The sequence below is a fragment of the Pagrus pagrus genome, assembly GCF_965226575.1.
Source record: "Pagrus pagrus genome assembly, chromosome: 13".
Lineage (NCBI taxonomy): Eukaryota > Metazoa > Chordata > Actinopteri > Spariformes > Sparidae > Pagrus > Pagrus pagrus.
Window position 1 is genome coordinate 8190414 of NC_140197.1, and position 21919 is coordinate 8212332.

The 21919-nt window shown below is 41.6% G+C and overlaps 3 protein-coding genes across 3 annotated transcripts; all 3 read left to right on the plus strand.

Moving 5' to 3' along the window:
- The first annotated feature begins 1108 nt into the window (after window positions 1–1108).
- On the plus strand, window positions 1109–3814 carry rpain (RPA interacting protein). Its single transcript, XM_084371100.1, has 7 exons — window positions 1109–1307; window positions 1433–1624; window positions 1807–1879; window positions 2067–2178; window positions 2343–2406; window positions 3273–3413; window positions 3679–3814. Exons 1-7 carry the CDS (start codon window positions 1236–1238, stop codon window positions 3706–3708), a joined length of 684 nt encoding a protein of 227 aa, XP_084227226.1. The 5' UTR covers window positions 1109–1235; the 3' UTR covers window positions 3709–3814.
- Window positions 3815–4750: 936 nt separating this feature from the next.
- LOC311267718 (26S proteasome non-ATPase regulatory subunit 11A) lies at window positions 4751–12380 on the plus strand. The gene is made up of 13 exons (XM_084370942.1): window positions 4751–4877; window positions 5582–5683; window positions 6619–6815; window positions 8032–8089; window positions 8342–8536; window positions 8703–8847; window positions 8974–9034; window positions 9552–9614; window positions 9735–9860; window positions 10016–10051; window positions 10178–10229; window positions 10477–10620; window positions 10787–12380. Exons 1-12 carry the CDS (start codon window positions 4787–4789, stop codon window positions 10617–10619), a joined length of 1269 nt encoding a protein of 422 aa, XP_084227068.1. The 5' UTR covers window positions 4751–4786; the 3' UTR covers window position 10620; window positions 10787–12380.
- A 2440-nt stretch (window positions 12381–14820) lies between these two features.
- Window positions 14821–20800, plus strand: LOC311267924 (homeobox protein Dlx3b-like). The gene is made up of 3 exons (XM_084371198.1): window positions 14821–15279; window positions 17969–18153; window positions 20156–20800. Exons 1-3 carry the CDS (start codon window positions 14928–14930, stop codon window positions 20579–20581), a joined length of 963 nt encoding a protein of 320 aa, XP_084227324.1. The 5' UTR covers window positions 14821–14927; the 3' UTR covers window positions 20582–20800.
- Window positions 20801–21919: the final 1119 nt, after the last annotated feature.

Sequence of the window (21919 nt, forward strand, 5' to 3'; positions counted from 1 at the left end):
CTTTATGTGGACGGAGACATTAACAGTTACCACTGTTTATTAGCTGTGATTTCAGCAGTCACCTCCTGTTTCCTTGTGCAATATTTTTCCCTTTGTGTTTTCTTCATCTCTTTGTCATGTATCTCCTCCTTCGGTTGCAATGCTTCTCAGACTATCACGTTAAACCACATGGAAATTCTTTGTAATGTTTGCCTGCTGTCTTCCAAACCTCAGGAACTTTCTATCTAAGAAGACGCAGTGATGTGGCACCCCATCACAGACAGGCAGACCTGGTGTAGAGCAGCTGGTGTCATGTATTGTCTCTCCATGAAGCCTGATTGGAGGATGTTAGCTAGAACGTAGCTAGAAAGAATGACTGTATTATTATGCATTCATTTATATGTATAGTTTTAGCATTTTTGCGTTCATCTTGGGGGACTACATCTGGAGTTTTGTGTTGCGTAAGGACAATTAAAATAATCTTGAATCTTAAAGAGGATGCTGCAACTGGATGCTAAGAAGAAGAACGCCAGCTGACCTCTAAACTATGAACACAACACTGGCTGCTGACTGGCTGTGTCTAAAAACATATATACATGTATAATTAATACAGGATGTGTGGTAATGAAAGCTAACAAAAGGTTTAGTGTGATGGATTTACTGAATATATTTATTGATTTTCAGTTTTCACAAGGTAAACAGCCGAGTAAACAAAACAACAGTGAAAAAATAAAAGGGACTGCTTCTGTAATGAAGTGATACAATGATTTTGATCCATGGTGGTTTATTTCAGAGTGGACGGGGCATTTTATGTTGTGACTTGTGTAACTTGTGCAGTCGACTCCAGCAAAGTTATGGTTTTCTGCAATTTGATTTTGTGTGGAAATAACTGAAAAAGCTAAATCTAACTATATTAAACACAACACCGGGACTTTTTAAATTAATTGATGTTTTTTTCTAACACATAGTTGACACATGATCCTGGCTTTGAAACTGAATCCAGTTAACCCTGGTCATGGTCATGTTTCTGAATCACTCCTTTTCTTTCATGACTGCTGGCAGGTAAACCCATAGACGTCCATATAAGGAAGAACTACATATCCCAGCATGCGTTCCATGGCAGCGCACATCAACTTCCGGGTCGCGGGGTTAAAAGCTGAAATGTTTTGTTTTTGAAGTCTTCCACTACTTTTAGCCACTTTGTTTGTCCAAGTCATTGTATGTATTTAAGCTAACAGTCACTGGTAACACTACAGATGGACGCTCTGCACAGACACCGCTCACTTTATAAAGGAACGACGCCGCCATGGAAGGAAACTTACCGCCGGGTGAGAAATCACAAGTCAACCTGTCAGCTAGCTAGCTAACATGTCGGGACGCTGTTCACTTTAGTAACGTTAGCTCTTGTCAGAGTTTAAAATGGTGCTGCTGTGTGTGTGTTCGTGTTTTGTAGCGGTGTGTAGACAGACTGAAAAACAGCCGGTCGAGGCTGCTGGAGAGGTATCGTCAGACGGGAGAGGGCCAGCTGCACAGCGGCTCCGGGGCCTCTGCTATCGTCCAGGAGGTGATGGAGGAGGAGTGGACCGCCCTGCAGTCAGAGGACCGGAGGCTGCCCTCGCTGTGGGGGCCACAGGGCATGGCAGAGGTCGGTGTCTCTCTCAGTCTGTAACTCTCTCCATTCCTGGGTTTCTGTTCCTATTTACTGTTACTGTGTGTTCCCCGAGACACCAAGTTGAAGTTACCTTCAGATTGCACTTCACCTTTTTAATAAAACCTTTTTTATTTTCATAATAAATGGAGGTGTGCTTCTTTTCTTCTTCTAAACAGATGTTCAGTGTCATGAAGGAGTATGATGAACTGGCAGTGCTTGAAGAAATCCAGCAGGAGCTCATGTCACATGGTAATGTACTTCTGTTTCCATCCAATCAGTGTAGAGTGTAGATATAAAAGCAAATTTCCAGTCAAATTAATGTAAATGTGTAAAAATCTATTGTACAGTGATGTGATTGGGGCTGAGATATTTCTGCAGATGCTCTGTAAACAAGGAGTTCTTAAGTTGTGCCGTCTTTTTCTTTGTGCCACCACAGAAATGTCTATTATTGAAGAGTTTGAGAGGAACCTGCAGTTTGAGCAGCAGTACATATCGTCTGTTGTCGAAGGGATGGACAAAATGCACATTATTTGCCCCATATGTCACATGTGAGTCCAAGAAATGGCTGCCGTAACACAAGATGCTGCGATGGTTGTACCATAAGTTTTAGCTGCAAACGTATGAAAATCTATGTCTGCAGGCTTTTCTCAGGAGCTGTGTTTTTTTATGATTCAACATTATGTATAATCATCATGCTTCTTGTGTTCCGCAGGAATAACTTAAACATCAACAGCCATTTTATCTCCTGCACCTGTGGCCTGTACATTAACACCAAGGTTTGTTTGTTAAACTCTATCTTGTTCAAAATGAGGGACACAAGTATTTTTTTTTTATCCTCTTGCAGCCTCTCTGTTTTCACCTTTTCAAGCAGAGTGTGTTACCCTTGGTGCCAGATTGTTGCAATTTGTATCAAACATGACTTTTCCTTGTTTTCAGATTCAAATCTGCACTCGTAGACATGACCCATTTCATCATGTTTTATTTTTTTATATTAACAATGTTACAAATATACACATCCCGCGTTCAAAAACAACCACAAGAAAATCTGAGAAAAATCACAAAATAATTTTTATGAAAAAAAAAAAATCGAAAATGGACTAAAATCATCGACAGAATATGAAGAAATAACAGTATTGATCTTATGCCGTCAATTCATTGTGTTGCTGTGAATTTAGCATGCTAACCAGCTTGCCCCAGCACATCTCGGTGTAAAGCTCCAATGCAAAAACAAATACACAAGTTCCTAGTCCGGACCGCTAACTGCACGGCCAACTGAGCTAACTAGCAAATGGCAGGTAGCAGTTATTCTGTTGACATGCTGCTCCTTATTCCTTAATTCTTACATATTGCACCTTTTTTTAAAGTCTTTTTTAAACAGAACTAAAACATTAGTAAGTCCCATCAACATGATATTCCTGGGACACAGACTCTCTTCTGTCCTTTCACATACAGATATTTGACCTATGTTGAAAATCTGTCAACTTAAAAAATCAAATTCAATATGTATAAAAAAATGTATGTTTTTGTGACTCTGCTAAAAACCTGTAAATAAAGGAAAACCAAGAGAAAGGACTCAGGGTTCAGTTAAGTAAGTAAAAAAGTTTTAGACTTTTGCTAAAATGCTGCAACACCTTGTCTTCAGAAACAGAACATCACCCCTGACGTCCTGCAGCATCTTCTAGAGGCCAGGGTGTTGGAGCACACGGAGGACTGTGTCCACAATCCTGTTTTCTCCGTAGCGCCCAACACAGACGGCTCTCCTAACCTCATGATAAGCTGCCAGGTATCAAACGGTCAAGTCATTATTAACCAAAGTTTCAGAAAGTTCATACCGAGACACATCTGTTCCTGCTGCCTTAAACAAAAAAATGCATGACTCTTTATTATAGACTTCTTTCTGTAGATCTACTTCTGTAGTGCTGTATTTCTTTATGTGCTTATTATTGTGTGTGTGATACTGAAAAGTAATCATTGTGCTACACAGTAACAGTTATGACTGACAAATTATTTGTCACAACTTAGATCAATGTTGTTTTCTGTGCTTTCAGGTGTGTGACTACCTGTCCATCGTGCTTTGAAGGCAAACAATGAGTACCACCATGAGTGACTTAACTCGTGAGATTTGATTTGGAGTTTTTTGTGCTCTCTGTATGTTTTGAAATAAAGATATTTTTATACATGTAATGTGTCTCTCTTAGTCTTATTTAAGCTATAATACATTTATGTATTCTTTATTTTACCATCAGTGTTTTCATTGAAATTATTAAGATGCTTAAAATATTAACAGTGAATTCAATGTGAAGAATATTCTTCTGTCACACAGGGAGCTGAAACTTTATGTAACTTCTACTTAAAGGTAATACTGTGAGTAATTCTATGATTTAAAGTTGATGTGTATGGACCTGAAGATGTAACCTGAATTTTACACAGTCCACCTTTTGAATTTGTCAAACTGTCACAGTAACTAACACCCCCATAACACAAAGGGATATTGCTGTGCCCATCACAGACCGACAAATTATTCAAACTTAACTTATTTATGTTCTTAAATTCATTTTGTTTTATGTTCTGGTGCAGCACTTCCCTTTTATTTTACACATTTTGAAGTGTGGTCCAAATGACCTAATAATATAATAATAGTGAATTCCACACATAGCAGGAAATTTATGTTTCTGAACCTGCAAAATCAACTTTTGAGTTGAATTAAATGGTATTACCTGCACAGTTTGGGCTTAATTTGATACTTGATATTTATTTCCCGGCATTTAAAAACCTGATTATAAAGCATATTGTAGTTTCCTGAAATGCAATACTCAAAAAGGCATCAATAACAAGAAGAAAAGAGGCAACCTGTGGTGGTATTAATCAAGAAACCTGCAAATTTCAGACATATTATATAAATGAAACACTTCTCCAGCGTCCCATTGAACATAAATCACTCAAAATTCTCATAAGCAATAACCACACATATATACATGTCAGCATGCAGAAGGCAGTGAATATTATATTTATATTTGAGAGTATGGCACATAAAGTGATTTCTGAGGTATCTGCAGAACTCTGCATCACCGCTAGGAGGCAGCGTTGTTCCGACCATGTGAATGACCTGACCGGAAAACAACCAGGCAGAGCGGAGCGCAGGCAGGCAGAGGAAAGATGGCAGCCGCGGCAGTGGCTGAGTTTCAGAGAGCACAGTCTCTTCTTGGAACAGACCGGAATGCCTCTATCGATATCTTACATTCAATAGGTAAATATGATCAACACAGTATGGCACTGGAAAGAAAATCCTCTTACGCTCAGACACTGAAGCTGTACACCCCTCTATCTAATGTGTAGCAGCTGAGTTAGCCATCTTTGCTGTTAGCCAGTTAGCAGCTAAGCTATGTTAGCTAGCCCAATGCTTGCCGTCTCTTTTTTCTCCTAGCTTGCACAGTGAGTCAGCAGCAGTGGGCTAGCCGGCTAGCAGCAAACCGGCTAGCTTATCAGACATGCTAACGTTAGCTACTCCGGCTCATTCATTTGACAGGAACTTGGGTGACAGCTGGCTAGTTAACGTTAGCATGCAGCCAGCGTTGTTAGCAGCTACGGCTCGTCTTGTCAGATGTCAGGCCGAGAAGGAAATTAATGTGAAACTGAGCTGACTCTCTTCACCTCAACTACTTTGTCACAGCCTCCATTGTGTGCGTATGCACCATATATTGCTTTATGTTGACTATTAACGCGCAGCCATGTCGCTGTCAATATCGTTTATTGTTTAATTAGACAAGTTCGATATTTCGTTAGCCACTTGGATGTTCGCCATCCAACCTAACCTACTCATGATATAACTTGACTGCATGCTTGTCTCTAGAGACAGAAGGAAAGAGTTTATCAACAGTATGTCCCTTTCTTTTTTTGATACCGCGGTGATTTATGCCATTCTGATTACATCATTATATGTGTGCCTTGTAGTGAAGCGGGACATCCAGGAGAGCGATGAGGAGGCGGTGCGTGTTAAAGAGCAGAGCATCCTGGAGCTGGGTGGGCTGCTGGCCAAGACAGGACAGGCTGCAGGTAACAGGACATGATGTTCACACATGTAGCTACTGCTTTATTTGGGGGAACACACACACACCCAACATGGCTGTTTTAATAGATGTTTTTAAAATTCACTGAACTACAGTTTTCAAAGCCCAGTCACACCGTACAAGTAAGACTCTCAAAAGTGGTGCTCTTTATATGGGAGCACCTCTTCACATGTCTGTGGTGACCTGATATAAGAAGACTATCCAGCTGTGAATGTGAGCAGCAATGCACTTTAACAAGCGTTTGTCTGATGTAAATGTTAAATGTTCACCTCATCTACCCTCCTCGCTGAATGGATTTCCATGAAGAGGGAAGTGATGTCCCTCCTTACTAAACATGATTAGGTGGTTGTGATGTCATCCACTACTGGGACCATTGACCTAATATCTTTTTACAACATCAGGATTCTCCTTAAGTCTTCATCTTTTTATATCAAAAGGCCATCTTTATAAAAATTCACAGAGAACATTTTTTTTCAACATGTACATGGAAAGCGATAGGTACTGTAAAGCATATGATAGACAAGGACTTGACATGATACTTCACCTAGAATGTTTTTCTATCTATAAGGAATTTGTTGTTTGGTATAGTTGAGATATAATCCCTTTCAGCAAACCTGCTCTAAAATATCCAAGAATCTTCTTATGAAAGAAAACCAAACCACATTGTGCAGAGGGAGGTAGTAACAGGTAGCAGCTTGAGTATCCTTTGGATTAAAAGTTTTTCTCCGCCTGACTTTTGTGCCGGTGGACCTGCTGTGATTCATCAAAACAGTAGAACAGAAGGAAACTATGACCTTTGTCGTGTTTTGCAATTGTTATGACTAATGCATTTTTGCATTCACCAGTCATAGTAGCAGGATGATCATTCGTTATTTTGAGCGAGTTTTCAACTTGTTTCTTTTCCTCCCAACCTCTTCTCAGAGCTCGGGGGTCTGCTGAAATATGTACGCCCCTTCCTCAACTCCATCTCCAAGGCCAAGGCAGCCCGGCTGGTGCGCTCCCTGCTGGACCTGTTTCTGGACATGGAAGCTGCCACAGGTCAGGAGGTGGAGCTCTGTCTGGAGTGCATAGAGTGGGCCAAGGCTGAGAAGAGGACTTTCCTCAGACAGGCACTAGAGGTGAGACTCGGTGTTGCTGCAGGACTAGTTCACACGAGCACTTTGTACAGCCTCTGGAGCTTTTTCTTTTCAGGTGTGTTTGGATGAGTAAGAACAGACTGGTCCTAGTCCAGTGGCAGCAGATACAATATGATGTGGTTCATTGTTGCTGTTTCGTCCAGCACCCTTAGCAGACAGGCCACCTCAATTAGGGATCGACTTGTCTTCGCTGGCTATGTCAGTGGTTCATGCTAATGCAAACTGACAGAGGAGAACAGTGCTAATGCTACCTAATACTTTACAACAAGAATAAAACAAAAGCCTTTATCCAATCAAAGGGAAATGTAGAAAGATTCCCAGGATAGGTGAACTCTACAGGACACTGTTCCACACGAGAACATGTCTTCAGCATCTAGACGAGATACACTGAACATGCGACGCTCAACTATCCCCGACCATGTAGATACCAGAAAGAAATGGGCTGGACTGTCTATTAAGTGCAAGCCCCATCCAATATGTTTAATCTCTAGGGGTTCGATGGAACAGAACTCACAGTTTAGTATATTTTGCACCAGGGAAAACAAAAAACATGTCGTAAATAGCATTTGTGTCATTTATATTTGGGAAAACTTCAAACATGTGATTGTTTTTTTGTCCACAATCCTTAATGTAACAGCGAAGGCACTCCAGATACTGTCATGTTGTCATAAAGGAAAAATAAGTAACACAAACGTCAGTAATGCTCCATCTCAAGACTGTTGATAATTCCTGAACAACTTTTGCGTTTACAGAGCAGCACCACAGACTGACTAACACGCACATGTGAAGGCACGTTGTAGCCAAACAAACAAATTCTTGGTGATGCCGTCATAGATGACATGTCTGAAGTGTTCCCACAGACAAACTCGACTTAGTTTGAACAATATCGGCACACAGCGCGACAGCTTATTCAGTATGATTTAACAATGGATTTTGTGGTGATTTTGGGCCACACCAGATGTTTAACAACACTGTTATTATGGGAAAATGTTCACAAATAGCTAATTATTGGTTGTTAATACATCCAATAATTTATGAAGAAATTTCCTTGACAAATAAACATTCCTAGTTGTGTAGCGGAATCCTCTGTTACCCTGGTGAATCTGGGTAATGGTTAAAAAAAGCTGATCTATGTTTAGTCTTCTCTTCCTGGGCAAACAGTGGCCTTGACATGGTTATTGTTCTTTTCTCTCCTCAGGCTCGTCTCATCTCACTGTACTTTGATACAAAGTGCTACCAGGAGGCGCTCCAACTTGGTGAGTGTTGAATCTCCTGGTGGTGTTGTTTTTAACTAGCTTGACAATCACAGAATGTCACCTCATATATAAAACATACATGAAGCTTTGGATGTTTCAGACTCATGTACCTTCCTCTTTAGTTCTCCTCGTCATTTCAGGTTTAAAATGTGACAGTTGGGATTTTTTAAATTCTAATTGCATAATTTTTTTATAATGGGAGGAAGTTCTACAACTTTGATGCATTGACTCTAAACTTCCTCCCCACTCCAGAATCCCAGTTGCTGCAGGAGCTGAAGAAGATGGACGACAAGGCCCTGCTGGTGGAGGTTCAGCTGCTGGAGAGTAAGACATACCACGCGCTCAGTAACCTGCCCAAGGCCCGCGCCGCCCTCACATCTGCCAGGACAACCGCCAACGCCATCTACTGCCCCCCTAAACTACAAGCAGCTCTAGACATGCAGTCAGGTACAAAGCAGGACAAATCACTGTTGTGATGCATCTCTTGCTCAAGTAGCTCTCGATGTATAGACTACCTGTTGAACAACTAAACCAGAAATGTGGGTGAAGAGAAGTGAAGTTGCTACTTTCTGCTACCATTGATCTGACTTTTCTGTGTGTGTTCGGTTTCCAGGAATCATTCACGCAGCGGAGGAGAAAGACTGGAAGACGGCGTACTCCTACTTCTACGAGGCCTTTGAGGGCTACGACTCCATCGACAGCCCACGAGCCATCACAGCCCTCAAATACATGCTGCTCTGCAAAATCATGCTCAACTTGTAAGTGTTATACTGCTCAGATACATGAGAGGCTGCAAAACCAAATCACTTCACACAGGCCTGCACAAATCATTTAGTAGCATTTAGTTTGTCTGCTGTGTCTGATGCATATTGTGTCTGTTGCAGGCCAGAGGATGTCCAGGCTCTCATCAGTGGCAAGCTAGCTCTGCGGTATGCTGGCAGACAGGTATCACTCTTCATTGCTTCACTGATAATTGCTACACCCCTCCCCTGAATGCAATAGTTTTTCTTGCCATGATTAAAGACAAGACCCGCCCTACTCCGCCTCTGATTGGCTTTCCCTTATGTTTCTACCCTGTCCCTAACCAGTCTCACTCATCCTGCTTAAATCTAACCAACCCAACCAATAGAGCCAACAAGTATTAGCCAATCAGAGGCAGAGTATGATGGGTCATGACTTTGCCACCCTGGGACAAATCCCCCAATGGATCGCAATGAATAACTTTTTTAATCTGCCATCATTATCATTGTAAACCGCATAATGCGACGTGAGAAAAAAAGCTTGACAGGCGTAGCAGTGGTAACTAAGGGGCGGGGGCATTGAAATTGAAAGTCATTGAAATGTACATAAAACTTAAAAGATGGATTGTCTTTGTGCAGGATGCTTCAGTCAGACTTGGTGGAAGCTGTTCATCTGCTGTCACGCACCCATAACCTTTATGTTTTAAATTCTTTATCTACAGACAGACTCACTGAAATGTGTGGCACAAGCAAGCAAGAACCGGTCGCTGGCAGACTTTGAAAAGGTGTGTGTCTCTATACAATGCTCCTCAGTAACATTATGAACAAAGCTGCTTGTTTGATTCTTTGATGTTTGAGCCTCCGTCCTCATTTGTGATCTAAATGTTTTTCACATCCTTCCCAAGGCACTAACAGAGTACAAAGCTGAGCTGAGGGATGACCCCATCATCAGCACCCATCTGACCAAGCTGTACGACAACCTGCTGGAGCAGAACCTCATCAGGGTCATCGAACCCTTTTCTAGGGTCCAGGTAACCATATTCAAACACAGTCATCCAGGATATGGAGACTTAGCCCAGTGCCCTAGAATTCAAATCAGACACATTTAGTTCAGTTAAAAAAAAAAAAAGATTCCTCAAAGGTTCTTCTTCAGGTGTCTTATTCTTGTCCCTCTTTCCTCTAACAGATAGCACACATTTCCTCCCTCATCAAACTCTCCAAGGTAAGATTGAGCTCATCTTCCTCAGTGTTCCCTTCTAGACATTCGCTTTCATTATACATGAGTTACCTATTTTAAGTAATTCCTGAGGTATTTCAAATGAAATAGCTGATTGTGTCCGCCTTGCAGGGAGACGTTGAGAGGAAATTATCACAGATGATCCTGGACGAGAAGTTTCACGGTGAGTGTCTGCAGCTCTTTCAGTACATGAAGAGACGGCTGAATATCAGTGATTCCTTGTTGTGAATATCAGCTGGATCTGTTTTAGACTTCCTCTCATCTAATTCGGTTTCAGTTTGCTGATTGTTGAGGTGTTTTGTTACTAAATAAGTTAGTGTGCCTGTACACGACAGCCCTGCACTAGCTTTTTACTGCTTTTCCTTACCTGTGTTCCTCCCCTTGCCATCCCACCCCGCCCTACCTGACAGGTATTTTGGACCAAGGCGAAGGTGTGCTGATTGTCTTTGATGAGCCGGTGGTGGACAAGACATACGAGGCGGCCCTGGAGACCATTCAGAACATGAGCAAAGTGGTCGACTCGCTCTACAACAAAGCCAAGAAGCTAACATAAGGTCAGCCCCGATAGAACGGATAATGTTGGTGTCTATGTGTGATAATGTAATAACAGACACAGTATAGCAACCTGAATATAACTTATAGCTAGTAAAATTCATTTTTCAACATAAACACTTTTCTCAGTGTTGAATCTCTTCGTCCTGTCTCTGTCCGCCCCCTCAGAGAGAGCGAAACCATCGGTCCTCCTGCTCGGAGTGACTCGGGCCAGTCTGCTCACCTCCGTTGATCGATCACTTCAACCCGGGGAGCGACGAGGGGAGGAGGACGAGGAGATTAAAAACACTTAACAACCCAGCAAGCAAACAAACCAGCTGACCATGTGAAGACGACCCGACAGAATAACAAAAGTGACTGGACAGACCTCCGAGCCCGCCCTCAGCCCTCTGCTCTCCCTCCCTCCTGCCTCTTCCTTCCAATCTGACTGGGGTTGATTTGACACAACGTGCTCCTCCCTATGGACAAATCCAGGCACTGTGCCCCTCTTCTCTTCTCTTCTCTTCTCTTCTCTTCTCTTCTCTTCTCTTCTCTTCTGTTTTTTTCTCTCACTGGTTTCTACTGTATGTCAAATTGGACAACAAGCCTCCTCCACCAACCCCCCCCACCCCCTTATCCCCCTCTGTTTCTTTCTGCACTGGCCATCAGGGAATCTTGTAATATAACAATAAAAAAATACATATACAGTACTTATACATACATGTATTATATTTAAAAAATCATGCTCGGTCTGTTTTCAGAGCGTAACCGGGGGTAAACGTGGGTTGGTTGGTCAGTCTGTGTCTCCCCCACTGGATTCTACCTGTTCTGTTTGCCAGCCGGGCCCGAAGCTGAATGTCTGAAATTCTCCTGATTTTCCTGCGGTTTAGAAACACTCGCCCCACATTTAATGAGGTCACCTGAAGAACAGTCCCTCCCTTCTCCTCACATCCCCTCACCTGTCTCACCCTGAGTGGTCTCACTCACTCACAAGGCATTCTGGAATCTGTGGACCATACAGGGAATTTACTCTTCTATCCACTTTGGGACCATGCTACAAGGAGAGGAGGACATTTATCACCACATCGGGGTCTCTCCTATACCCCCCCCTTCGTCCCCTCTGCACTCCTACTTCCTGTTTGTATATAACATTGCCAAGCGCCTCTGTTCATCCAAGGCCTGATGTATTCACACTGTCCCCTTTTTTATAATGCATAAGAACAGAATAAACCTCGCCACTGAGAGCTGGGTCAGTCACACAAAGTGCTTTTGATTTTGCTCAACATGTGACTGGAGAGGGAACTCTGCGTTCTGAGATGAGATGGGTCGTTGTAAAAATCAAGCTGTACATTTCTGGGAACTTAATTTTGCAAGGACTTTCAGGGTTTATCATATATGACATAGAGAAAGACAAATGCTAATAAAAAAAAAAAAAATTTAACCCTGCAAGTTGTGTGGTTTGAGGATCCTGGAAGTGACGCTGTGTAACAGGTTTTCCTCTGGCTCATTAAGCTTCTTCTTGCGTTCCCTTTGTGTGCCTTTTACATTTTTTCAGTGAAGCTGTGTGTTAAAAATTTATTTATAATTTCTCGTCCAGTAATGTCCAACCAGGGACCCTCTGCAGTTGCCAGGAGTGGAGGGATTATAAAGTAGCTCATTACATTTGAAGAGACTCAGACAAAAACTAAATCCAAACGGTTTAATTTAAATAAAAAATCTGTATATTAACTCTGTAAAATCAAGCCTGATCAGTCCACATTAAAGGGCAACTCTGCCAATTTTACAGTGTGTTTATGGTACTTGGAGAGTACTACTTAATGTGTAAAAGTAGTATAAAGCCTTTTGTGGCTCCAGAGGAAGTTGCATGTAATCTCATAAATTCCCTCCAGTGATGTCACCTAGTGACTAAATTGCATTGTGGGTTATGTAGGTGCCAGGTTTAAAAAAAAAAAAGCCAGCTCTTGTTCTGCTGTATTGATTTCCATGATTTGTTTTTAAATTGTCCATAAAGGCTGCATCCAAATTTCCAGACTTCTCACTTTCAGACTCACACACTTTGCGGGCACGTTCGCGGGAAGTCCTCCAGTGTTGACGTCCGTCCAAACTCACAATTCATCCAGTCCACAGAGGCCCTCAATGGACCTGATGCAGACTTCCAGGGGGTCCGCTTGGGCTGCAGACATTACCTGACTTCACTGATTTGATTACCCGCAGTTCATTGCAGTATGGGCTCGAACGTTGTAGGATTTATTATGAATAATAAAAACAATTACTTTATTACTTGAATAGTGCAGACTAGAAATAATATTCAACCACATCGTGATACAGAAGTATGTAGAAGTTCAGGCTGTAGCGGTAGCCATAGGCCTGTCGGTGGCTCATATTAGCCCTGCAGTCTCAGGCTCTTGCATACTCGACGTGATAATGGAAAATGTCGCAATACGTACAACTGAAGTCCACAAGGAGCTCAGTCTGCAAATCTGGAGGGTGAAGATTTGGATGCAGCCAAAGAGTCTAACAGTGAGTGCAATGCTGGACCAGGGGACTGCTGCACATTACCCACAATACAATGAAGCTACTGAGTGCCATCACTGGAGGCAGTTTATCAGATTTTATGCAGTTTCCTATTTTTTATTTGTACATATGCTGTAATACTCCCCAAGACCTGTAAACACACTTTAATGTGGAAGATTGGTGGAGTTACCCTTTAAGATTAAGAGTGTGTAAAACCAAAGCCAAAATGAATGAATAAGTGGTTTAAAGAGTTAGCTACAAGTAATGAGTTGTTGGCTAAAACTAATGAATACATGGTTGGAGAGTAATGAGCAGCAGTTGGATGATGAGTAAATGATCGATATGTAGATGTTAGCTACACATTAGGGGATAAATGGTTGAGATAGATAATACCAGCTCAAAGTGAAAGCATTAGTGAGCAAAAAATAATGAATATAAGGTTGAAATGTATGACTAAGATTAATGAACAGGCTCGTTAGCTTTGAAATTAATGGAAAGTAATGAGAAGTTGTCTTAAACTAATGAATGAATTGTTTTTAATAGCTATCTCAAAGTAAAAGTAATTATCTCAAGTTGTTGGATCATTCACAGTTAGTTAGGTTCAGTTCATGTTGGACAAGCAGCTGAATGAATGCAAACTTAATCAAATGAAAAAAATAATACTGTAACAAGTTGCTTTTATAAAAAAAATTTGAAAATAACATCCACTATCAACGATTGAAATAACATAGATGTGACTGCTTGTGTTGGTGAGTGTGCAGGCCCGGCTTCACTTCAGTTCATCTGAGGAGGCACAAATGTCTGGGCCCCACAGCTGAATACAGTGAAAGAGTGTGAAGCCATTATCTAGTTAGTGACACCAGGTGGTGAGAGTGTGTAAATTACCTGGATTAAATCTTCTGGAGAAGTGGAAATGTCATTAGGCCTGCTCCTTCCTGTGTATTAAATGTATTTTTATTGTAGTAATTAGTATTTGTAGCCTAGTTTGTACTTTCTTTCCAAATGGAACCTGAAAACCTCAGAAGATATTGTTTTATTTGTAGGTCTGTGTGCAGTTGGATTTAAATAAATCACTCTTAGCTCATTTTTATTTAGATTTAGTCTATTTAAAGCGAGGTGCCATCATCATATACCTACCGTATCCTTTAGGAATGAAGTGTATTGTAGGTTTATGTTTCTCTGGGAGCAGCCTGAGGCTCAGGTCAACACATGTAAAGCAGGAGAAGCCTATTTTAAAATAAGTCTTGATTAACTGTAAATAACTCCCACCATGGGTCGACAGCAGCGCTTGGCTCTCTATCTGCATTTGAATGGGCAGAGGCGTAAAGCTCATGCGTAAACACTCCTTATCACAACAACATTATGCGCGGTTTGGGTTGGTAAATCTTTATCTGCTCTGCTGAGAATCTCGAGTGTTGTTAAGTCTTCAGGACATGTCGAGGTAAATGTTAGTTAGAGGACTTTACAGGGCTTGCCAACTGTTTATGCGCTCTGGTGCGGGCCCGAGGAGAGGCTTACTGGAGGTTTCTGTGGGGAGAAGAAGGGAGCCAGACAGGCGACAGTCAGCGCTGTCTTGGCCGCGGGGCAGAGGCAGGGAGCGAGCAGGCGAGCCAATGAGAAGGAGACATCCACTCCCCTCTGTCCTGCCCGGCTTGGCTCAGCTCGGCGCGCCCTGTAATTACGAGCTCTAGTTGGGTTGGGCGCCGCCACGGTGGACAGCCCGGCTGCTGCTGCGTCAAGGGAGTTTGGGAACGCCAGCTCCAGACTGCGAAGACTTCTCAACGCTGCTGCTGCTACACAAGTGTAAAGCCTGAGAATGAACGGGCAATCCTCACCTATCTTCGAGGAGAAGAAACCTTCCCTCCCCGTGGTTGGGAGCTCCATCTCGGCCACCAAGGATTCCCCGACGCTGCCGGAGTCCTCATCCACAGACATGGGCTTCTACAGCGGTCAGAGCGCGCTCCATGGCTCACAGGATTTCTACCAGGCGCAGCAGCAGTACTCGGCTCAACACATGAACCCGTACGCGTACCACCACTACAACCTGAACGGGATGGGTCCAGGCGGCGCCTACCCCGTTGGGAAAGCAGAGTACCCGTACCCGCATGCAGCTTACAGAGAGCACGGTGCGTTCAACAGGGAGATCCAGTCAACGCTGCAGGACAGTGGTAGGTTACAACTTCAACATATGTCTTATATGGCACACCTGACGGATCACTGGTTATGCGTTAAGGGTCAAACACACTGCAGGGATCTCTCACAGACACCATCACCTCCACCTTTGTCCATGGAAAGCCACACTGACCACCAGAGGCTGATGTATGGCAAGTGCTCATGTCTAGCCAGATAAACCCAATAATTGCGCAAGAGTTTTATGCACGGTGATAAACAAGTTATTTTTATTCATGGCTTTTCCACTGCCTCCTAAACTCTTTTCACATTGTCCTTTGTAATATTTTTGGAGCGTTTGGGAGATGCTCTCTCAATCTTGAACCTCCAAATCTCAATCACGAGGAGATGAGTCAGAATTACAGTGCACTTAGTGGAGAGTGAGACTCACACTCCTCTTCACCTCATAAACTGTTGTGTACATGTAAGAATAGATATACTGTATTTGTCCCAGATACACTTAATATTAGCTTTTCAGCTCTAAGAGTAATATTCATACCAAAAGTATCATCCCATGTTAAAACAGAGCTGCAGATGTAGTGTTTTCTGACATGTATCTATATTTTCAAATGTAGATATTTTTGGCAGAGATATGCCAGTGTTCAGGGTTAATGACTTGTTACTTTTCAAACTGAGAAGCATTAAGAGAAAGAGGATTCTAGGCTCACAGACATTAAATATGGGGTGTTAGTTGTAGTTGGGGGGGACAAGAGACAATTTCAACCTGGAGAACAGCAAGTTTGGAGAAAAAGTCCTTCAGAGGAAAACTTATCTAGTTGTTTTGTGTTTCATTTGTTTTTTCATTGTTATTTACTGTAAATTGACGCTCACCTGTTTTATCATCATTTCCCTGAAATACTTTTAAGATTTTCTTTTGACAGGTCAATGGAGATCACCCTTAAAGCTTTTGGATGGAAGCCACAGCGTCGTTCTTACTGTGTCAGGAATGAAGAACTATTTTATTAACATGCAACCGGTTTATGTACGCTCAGTATGTAACTTGAACAGTCTCTGACAACATAAATAAACCAATCGCACTGTACTATATACAACAAGGTCAAAATATTGGATAATAACTTCCTGTAGGCATCATCATAAGATGTTAGAGTCATGCCATAAGTTTACTCAAAAACTCAACACACAGATCCTACAGTGATATTACAGAAACATAAAAGAACATTTTGGAACAACAAACATCATTTTGGCTCCTTAACTTCAATTTAAGTTTGCCTACAGCAGGACTGTGTTTAAAAAACGTTCTCCTTTGGCTCATTTTCGGGCCTGGTTGGCGTCTCTGCACGACTACAGAGGAAAAACAAACCCGACAGACTGGTGTACTGTTTTTGACATTCCAGATGGGAGTTGACTCCTGGAAATGGCCCCAGGGGACTTTGGCCCACAGCCACGCACATCAGGTGTCACGACATGTCAGTCAGCCTTGGCCTTTGAATCATCCAACGAAGGATGGCTCCTTATCATGCAAGGCCCCGTGGCCACGCCCGAACTAATAAATAAATAAACACACAAATAGAGGGGGAAATAAATTCATAGATAAAAAAAAAAGCCCAATTGATAATATTAAAAATATGATACATAGATGAAAAAATATCCAAATAAACTAAAGGGACAAATAGCACCAGAACGTAGCCAGGGAAGCTGGAAAATGTTGACCTGACACTACAAAAAAGTCTTTTATTCTTAAGAAATAGTTTTTCATTTTTCATATTTTATTTATTTAATGAATTGCTAAAATAATCATACAGTCTGGAATCCTGACATGAAGGTTTAAAAATACTGCTTCAGTGCCGACCCCGACATACAAACTTCTTTTGATGCAGAAAAAGGCCCATTTAAATATATTGAGTCCTAAAACACAGGAATCAACCTTCAAAACATCCACTATTTAGTTGTATAGTGTAAACTCCCCGCTAGGCTGCTAAAATCCAGAGAAAGAAAGACTGGATACAGTACATCAGTGTGCTTAATGGTAATATAAACTAACGCAGTAACAGACCATAAGGTCTCTTTTAAAATAAATATATGTTCATTAGTAAAATAAATAAATAAATAAAGTAATGGCAAACTTGCAATTTTTTTAACTTTTTAATGAACTTTATTATATTTTTTCAAAATGTCTTTATTTAAATCTGTTCAATAAATATGATTAGAAACATATACTAAGTATATTACACATAATTTGTAACTGAATTACATTCCCTATACAATTTGCATTTATATGGTTAAATGTTTTTTGTGTATGTCTATGTGTTCAACAAATGTGTTTAACTAAAGTTGATTGTATATCTAAACGAAGGAAAAATCACAGCACAAATGGGGACTGATGTATACAACTGAGCCTCAAGGCTACATGAAAAGCACCTATAAATCTCTGTCTCCCTCCCCGGCTGTGGGAGACACTCAGACCAAAATTATAAGTTAAGAGTCCTGGCGGAATTTCTTTGAAATTTCGGGGTTGTAGCAGCAGTGGCTATTTTTGTGCTACAACTTCTCTGCACAAACTGCCCTGTGGAGACCTGAAACAAGCTAATTTCACACAAGGAAAAGACAAAAGTCTCATATGGGTTACATTTTACAAAAGCAGTGAACAAGAAGGCGACAGCACCGTGACTTTTTGACTAAAAGTCCCCACAGGAATATTACATGTCTTTTTACTGTTTACACCCGCAGTGAAAGAGGAACCAGACATGGAGGTCCGGATGGTCAATGGGAAGCCCAAGAAAGTGCGCAAGCCCCGGACCATCTACTCCAGCTACCAGTTAGCAGTCCTGCAGAGGAGATTCCAGTCGGCACAGTACCTGGCCCTGCCGGAGCGGGCTGAGCTGGCCGCACAGCTGGGCCTTACACAGACACAGGTGAGGCCGCAGACCCAGAGCAGTTCAATACCGAGACAGAAATATAATACAGTACAGTAGAAATGAGAGATGGTTATGTTTTCTGAAAGAAATCTTGAAAATCACAGGTGCAAACACTGTTTACAGCTCATAATGTTAACTTTATGCATGTGAGACTGAATGGGAGTTGCAGTTGAAGCAGTTAAAGCAGTCGAAGCTGAAGTACTGAAAGGGTAGCTCAAAGCGTTTGATGTTTTAAGTTCAAGTTGAACCCCCTGTTGGTGGTTGAGTCATCAGCTCGTCAGGAACTGAACTGACATTTGAAGAATCAGGACTGACAACTCTTGAAATGTCAGCTGAATTTATCACCGATGAAGTTTGGAAATTGAAGCTGAAGCGAAAATAGTTTGAAAACAAAGATTTACAGCCAATTGACCTTTTAAGATTATGAGATTGGAGCTTCTAAGGAATAAAGAGATTTAAAAAGAGAAAATGAGTTGAAATGTCAGTTGACATCTGGAGGATGAGAGCAGAAATTTCAGCATGTTGAAGTGTCAGTGCAAGTGCAATGAAAATGTAAGAATCTCTGAGAAGGAACTTGAACTGGTTTGAAAACACTGAACTAATATGATGACTGTTGTAAAGTTTAAATGAAGTTTCTCGGTGAACGTATGAGGAGGGTGAAGAGGAGGTGAAAAGGTGAAGATGAGCATAATGTTGAAACCTTGGACATTACGAGACAATGGGTTAAACTAAAATATAATTTTAATTAATGAATCTATTTTTTGCTACTATGCTACTAAGATAACTTGTAATAAAATAAGAATAACAGAATACAGTACATATAATACAACACAATAGAAGAACAGAATGGTAGGCAGTGATCCTCGGCTGCCCTATGAGTTGTTAATGTCATGTCACTCTGGTTTATGCAGTCATACCCGTCCTGCCATAATGATTTACTGCGATATGTATTATCTTCGCTCTAGTGATAAAAGACAACACTTGTGGCACGGGCTTCTTTATCACATCTGCTGTAAATCATTGTTCAATCTAATACATGGCTTACACGCAAAAGCTTTGAGAAAACAAAGGCATGTGCAAGATTCACTGCATCTGGGAACATTTGATTACCGTGTCCTCACGGATTAAATGTTGTTTATACAAATAACAGCATTACAATAGCTCTCATAGTATCATAATGATACATTTAAAGGAGTCGTAAATGATCTGTGACATTATCTCTGCTGGGCAATAATAGTTCTTAGCATCATGTGCCAAGGAAGTAAAATATTACTTACTGGTTGCCTGGTTTATTACTAGTACAAATATTTAATAAAACATTTTGCCCTATTTATTGAATGTATTTTTGTTTATTTATTTTAAACAGCAACTGTTTAGTAGTTGTATTTTAAGGAAGAGCTTAGATCAGGGATTAGATTGATGAATGTAAGTCCAATTTTAACTCTCTTTTAGCTCCGTTTTTGGTCTCCACCGCTTTCTGAGAAGCATATCTTTAGCTGCTAAAGACTCCGCTACGTTCACCAGCTATTTGTGACTAGGCCTGTCTGCTGTTGTGCTGGGCATGTAGTGTACAGTGGCTTTATCAGAGTTTTTTTCCACAGCTAGCAGCTGTAATGAGCTAAAACAGGCTAAAAATAAGCTCAAGTGCTACAAAAAAGCTTGGGCAACTTTACAGTTGCTCAAATCAATTGTTTTTCTATTTAAAATTAAATTGAATAATTATGCAACTTTTCACACCCACAGACAACTAAGCAGTTCCCCTTAGCGCTACAGAGTTTTTAGCTTCTTTCAGCTGATTGTTTTGGTCTAATGGCCCACAACTGTTTTCAAATGGGACATTTACCTGCTAAAAGGCCATTTACTTGCCTTAAGGAGTCGGTGGAGACCGAACCAGAGCTAAAACAAGAGTGAACATTGACGATTCAGTCAATATTGCATAAAGCTTTTCAGTTCTTTGATTTCTTTAAGTTGCCTCAACATTTGCTGCTCTTCCCTCCAGGTCAAAATTTGGTTCCAGAACCGCCGCTCCAAGTTCAAGAAGCTCTACAAGAATGGAGAGTTTCCGCTCGGCGATATTCCTCTTGAGCACAGTCCAGACGCCAGTGATTCCATGGCCTGCAACTCTCCTCCATCCCCGGCTGTGTGGGAAAACAACAACAGTAACAACAACAACAACAGCAGCAGCAACAACACAAACGGCAACAACAGCAGCAGCAGCAGCGTCAAGACTACTGCAGTGATGGATCCTACCAGCAGGGGGCAGGGTCCATATCAGCCTCCAGTGGATTCCTCGCCTGCTTGCATGGCAGATTACACACATCAGAACTGGTACCAGCAGCAGGGTGCGCATTTAGGTCTGACACAGTCGGGCCACGCAGCATCAACAGCACCGTCCGCCGCACAGAGTATGGGAGCCGTCTACTGATGCTGAAACACGCACCGTGCACAGCAGAGTGACTGGACCCCTGCGCTTCAACACCAGGGGGGTATTTTTAGGATGATTTGGAGCGCTGCTGGGACCAGAAACACCTGACACTGACCATCAGACACGAGTCATGACCTGACACACATAATGTAAAGGAGGCTTTTTTTTCTACAGTAAATGTGGACTGAAAAATACTGGCCTCATTCACCCTTTAGCCTTCATCTAGGTTAACACAGAGGTTACGATGGAGATCAGGGTGACTGATGTGGCTTGCTTTCGGTGCTCAGACCGACACAGACATCTTTTAATTGAAATCACTGATTTCACAGACAATATTTTGTGTATTTAATATTTTAAATATGACCATATTTATACTACAAACTGAATTGATTCAGTTTTTCCCTTAAAATGTTCCCCTGGAAAGGGCCTCCGACACAGCTTTTACACTCTAAAACCGAATACTACTGAGATTCCTCCAGACTAAATTAAAGCCGGCCACACCAGCATAGGGAACTTTAAAATATGCAAGGAACAGAAAACAGGACTGTTTACTGCAGCTGTGCTCAGACACCACGTTGAAGGTGAACAACACTGAAAAGCTGGTAACCTTTTCAAATAAAACATCAGTATCAACCGAACACAGGAGATAAACTGCAGAGGGACACTGAAATGATCCCTGAGAGTGTGTTTTGTTAAATTTACAAACTGAATTTATACTCTGCCCACTCAGAGTGTGTCGTGACATGTCACGGACATTATCAAGGAGGATTCAGTGGAGGATTTATGTGTACATTTTACCTGCCATTCACAAAGTGCTATCCGAACAATGTTTGCATATGTTAATATGTTTTTTGTTTGTCGAAAGGCTTTTTCTTTTCCTATAAAACAAGCCAGGAGCTAGTAAAAGTAGATCTGTGTGTGAACTGGGGCTGTAATGCAGATGACAAGCTCAAGCTTGTGCGATTGGTGTCGAGAACAGGCGAGGAAAACACACTTTTTCACGACAATGGGTGAGAACGTCACGTCGTGTAATGGCTATTGCAGCTAAAGAGGCTTGAGACACCAGCAGCTACTAGCATAACACACCCGAATCTTGATCAAACTGGTCAGCAGTCAAGTTGCATTGTGGATAAATTAAGCATGAGGTGCGAAGTTTATGAGAAGAATCATGCGTGAGATGAAATGATGCTATCTCTGTTTCTACTGCATTTGGTCCTTTAAAAAAAAAAGTCATCCATCGTGAGCTTGACTTGTGCTGTAGGAGTGCAATGCTAAATCGATGGCATACATAAAAATGTTCACACTACTGCACAAAACATGTCCCTTTTTAAAACGTCT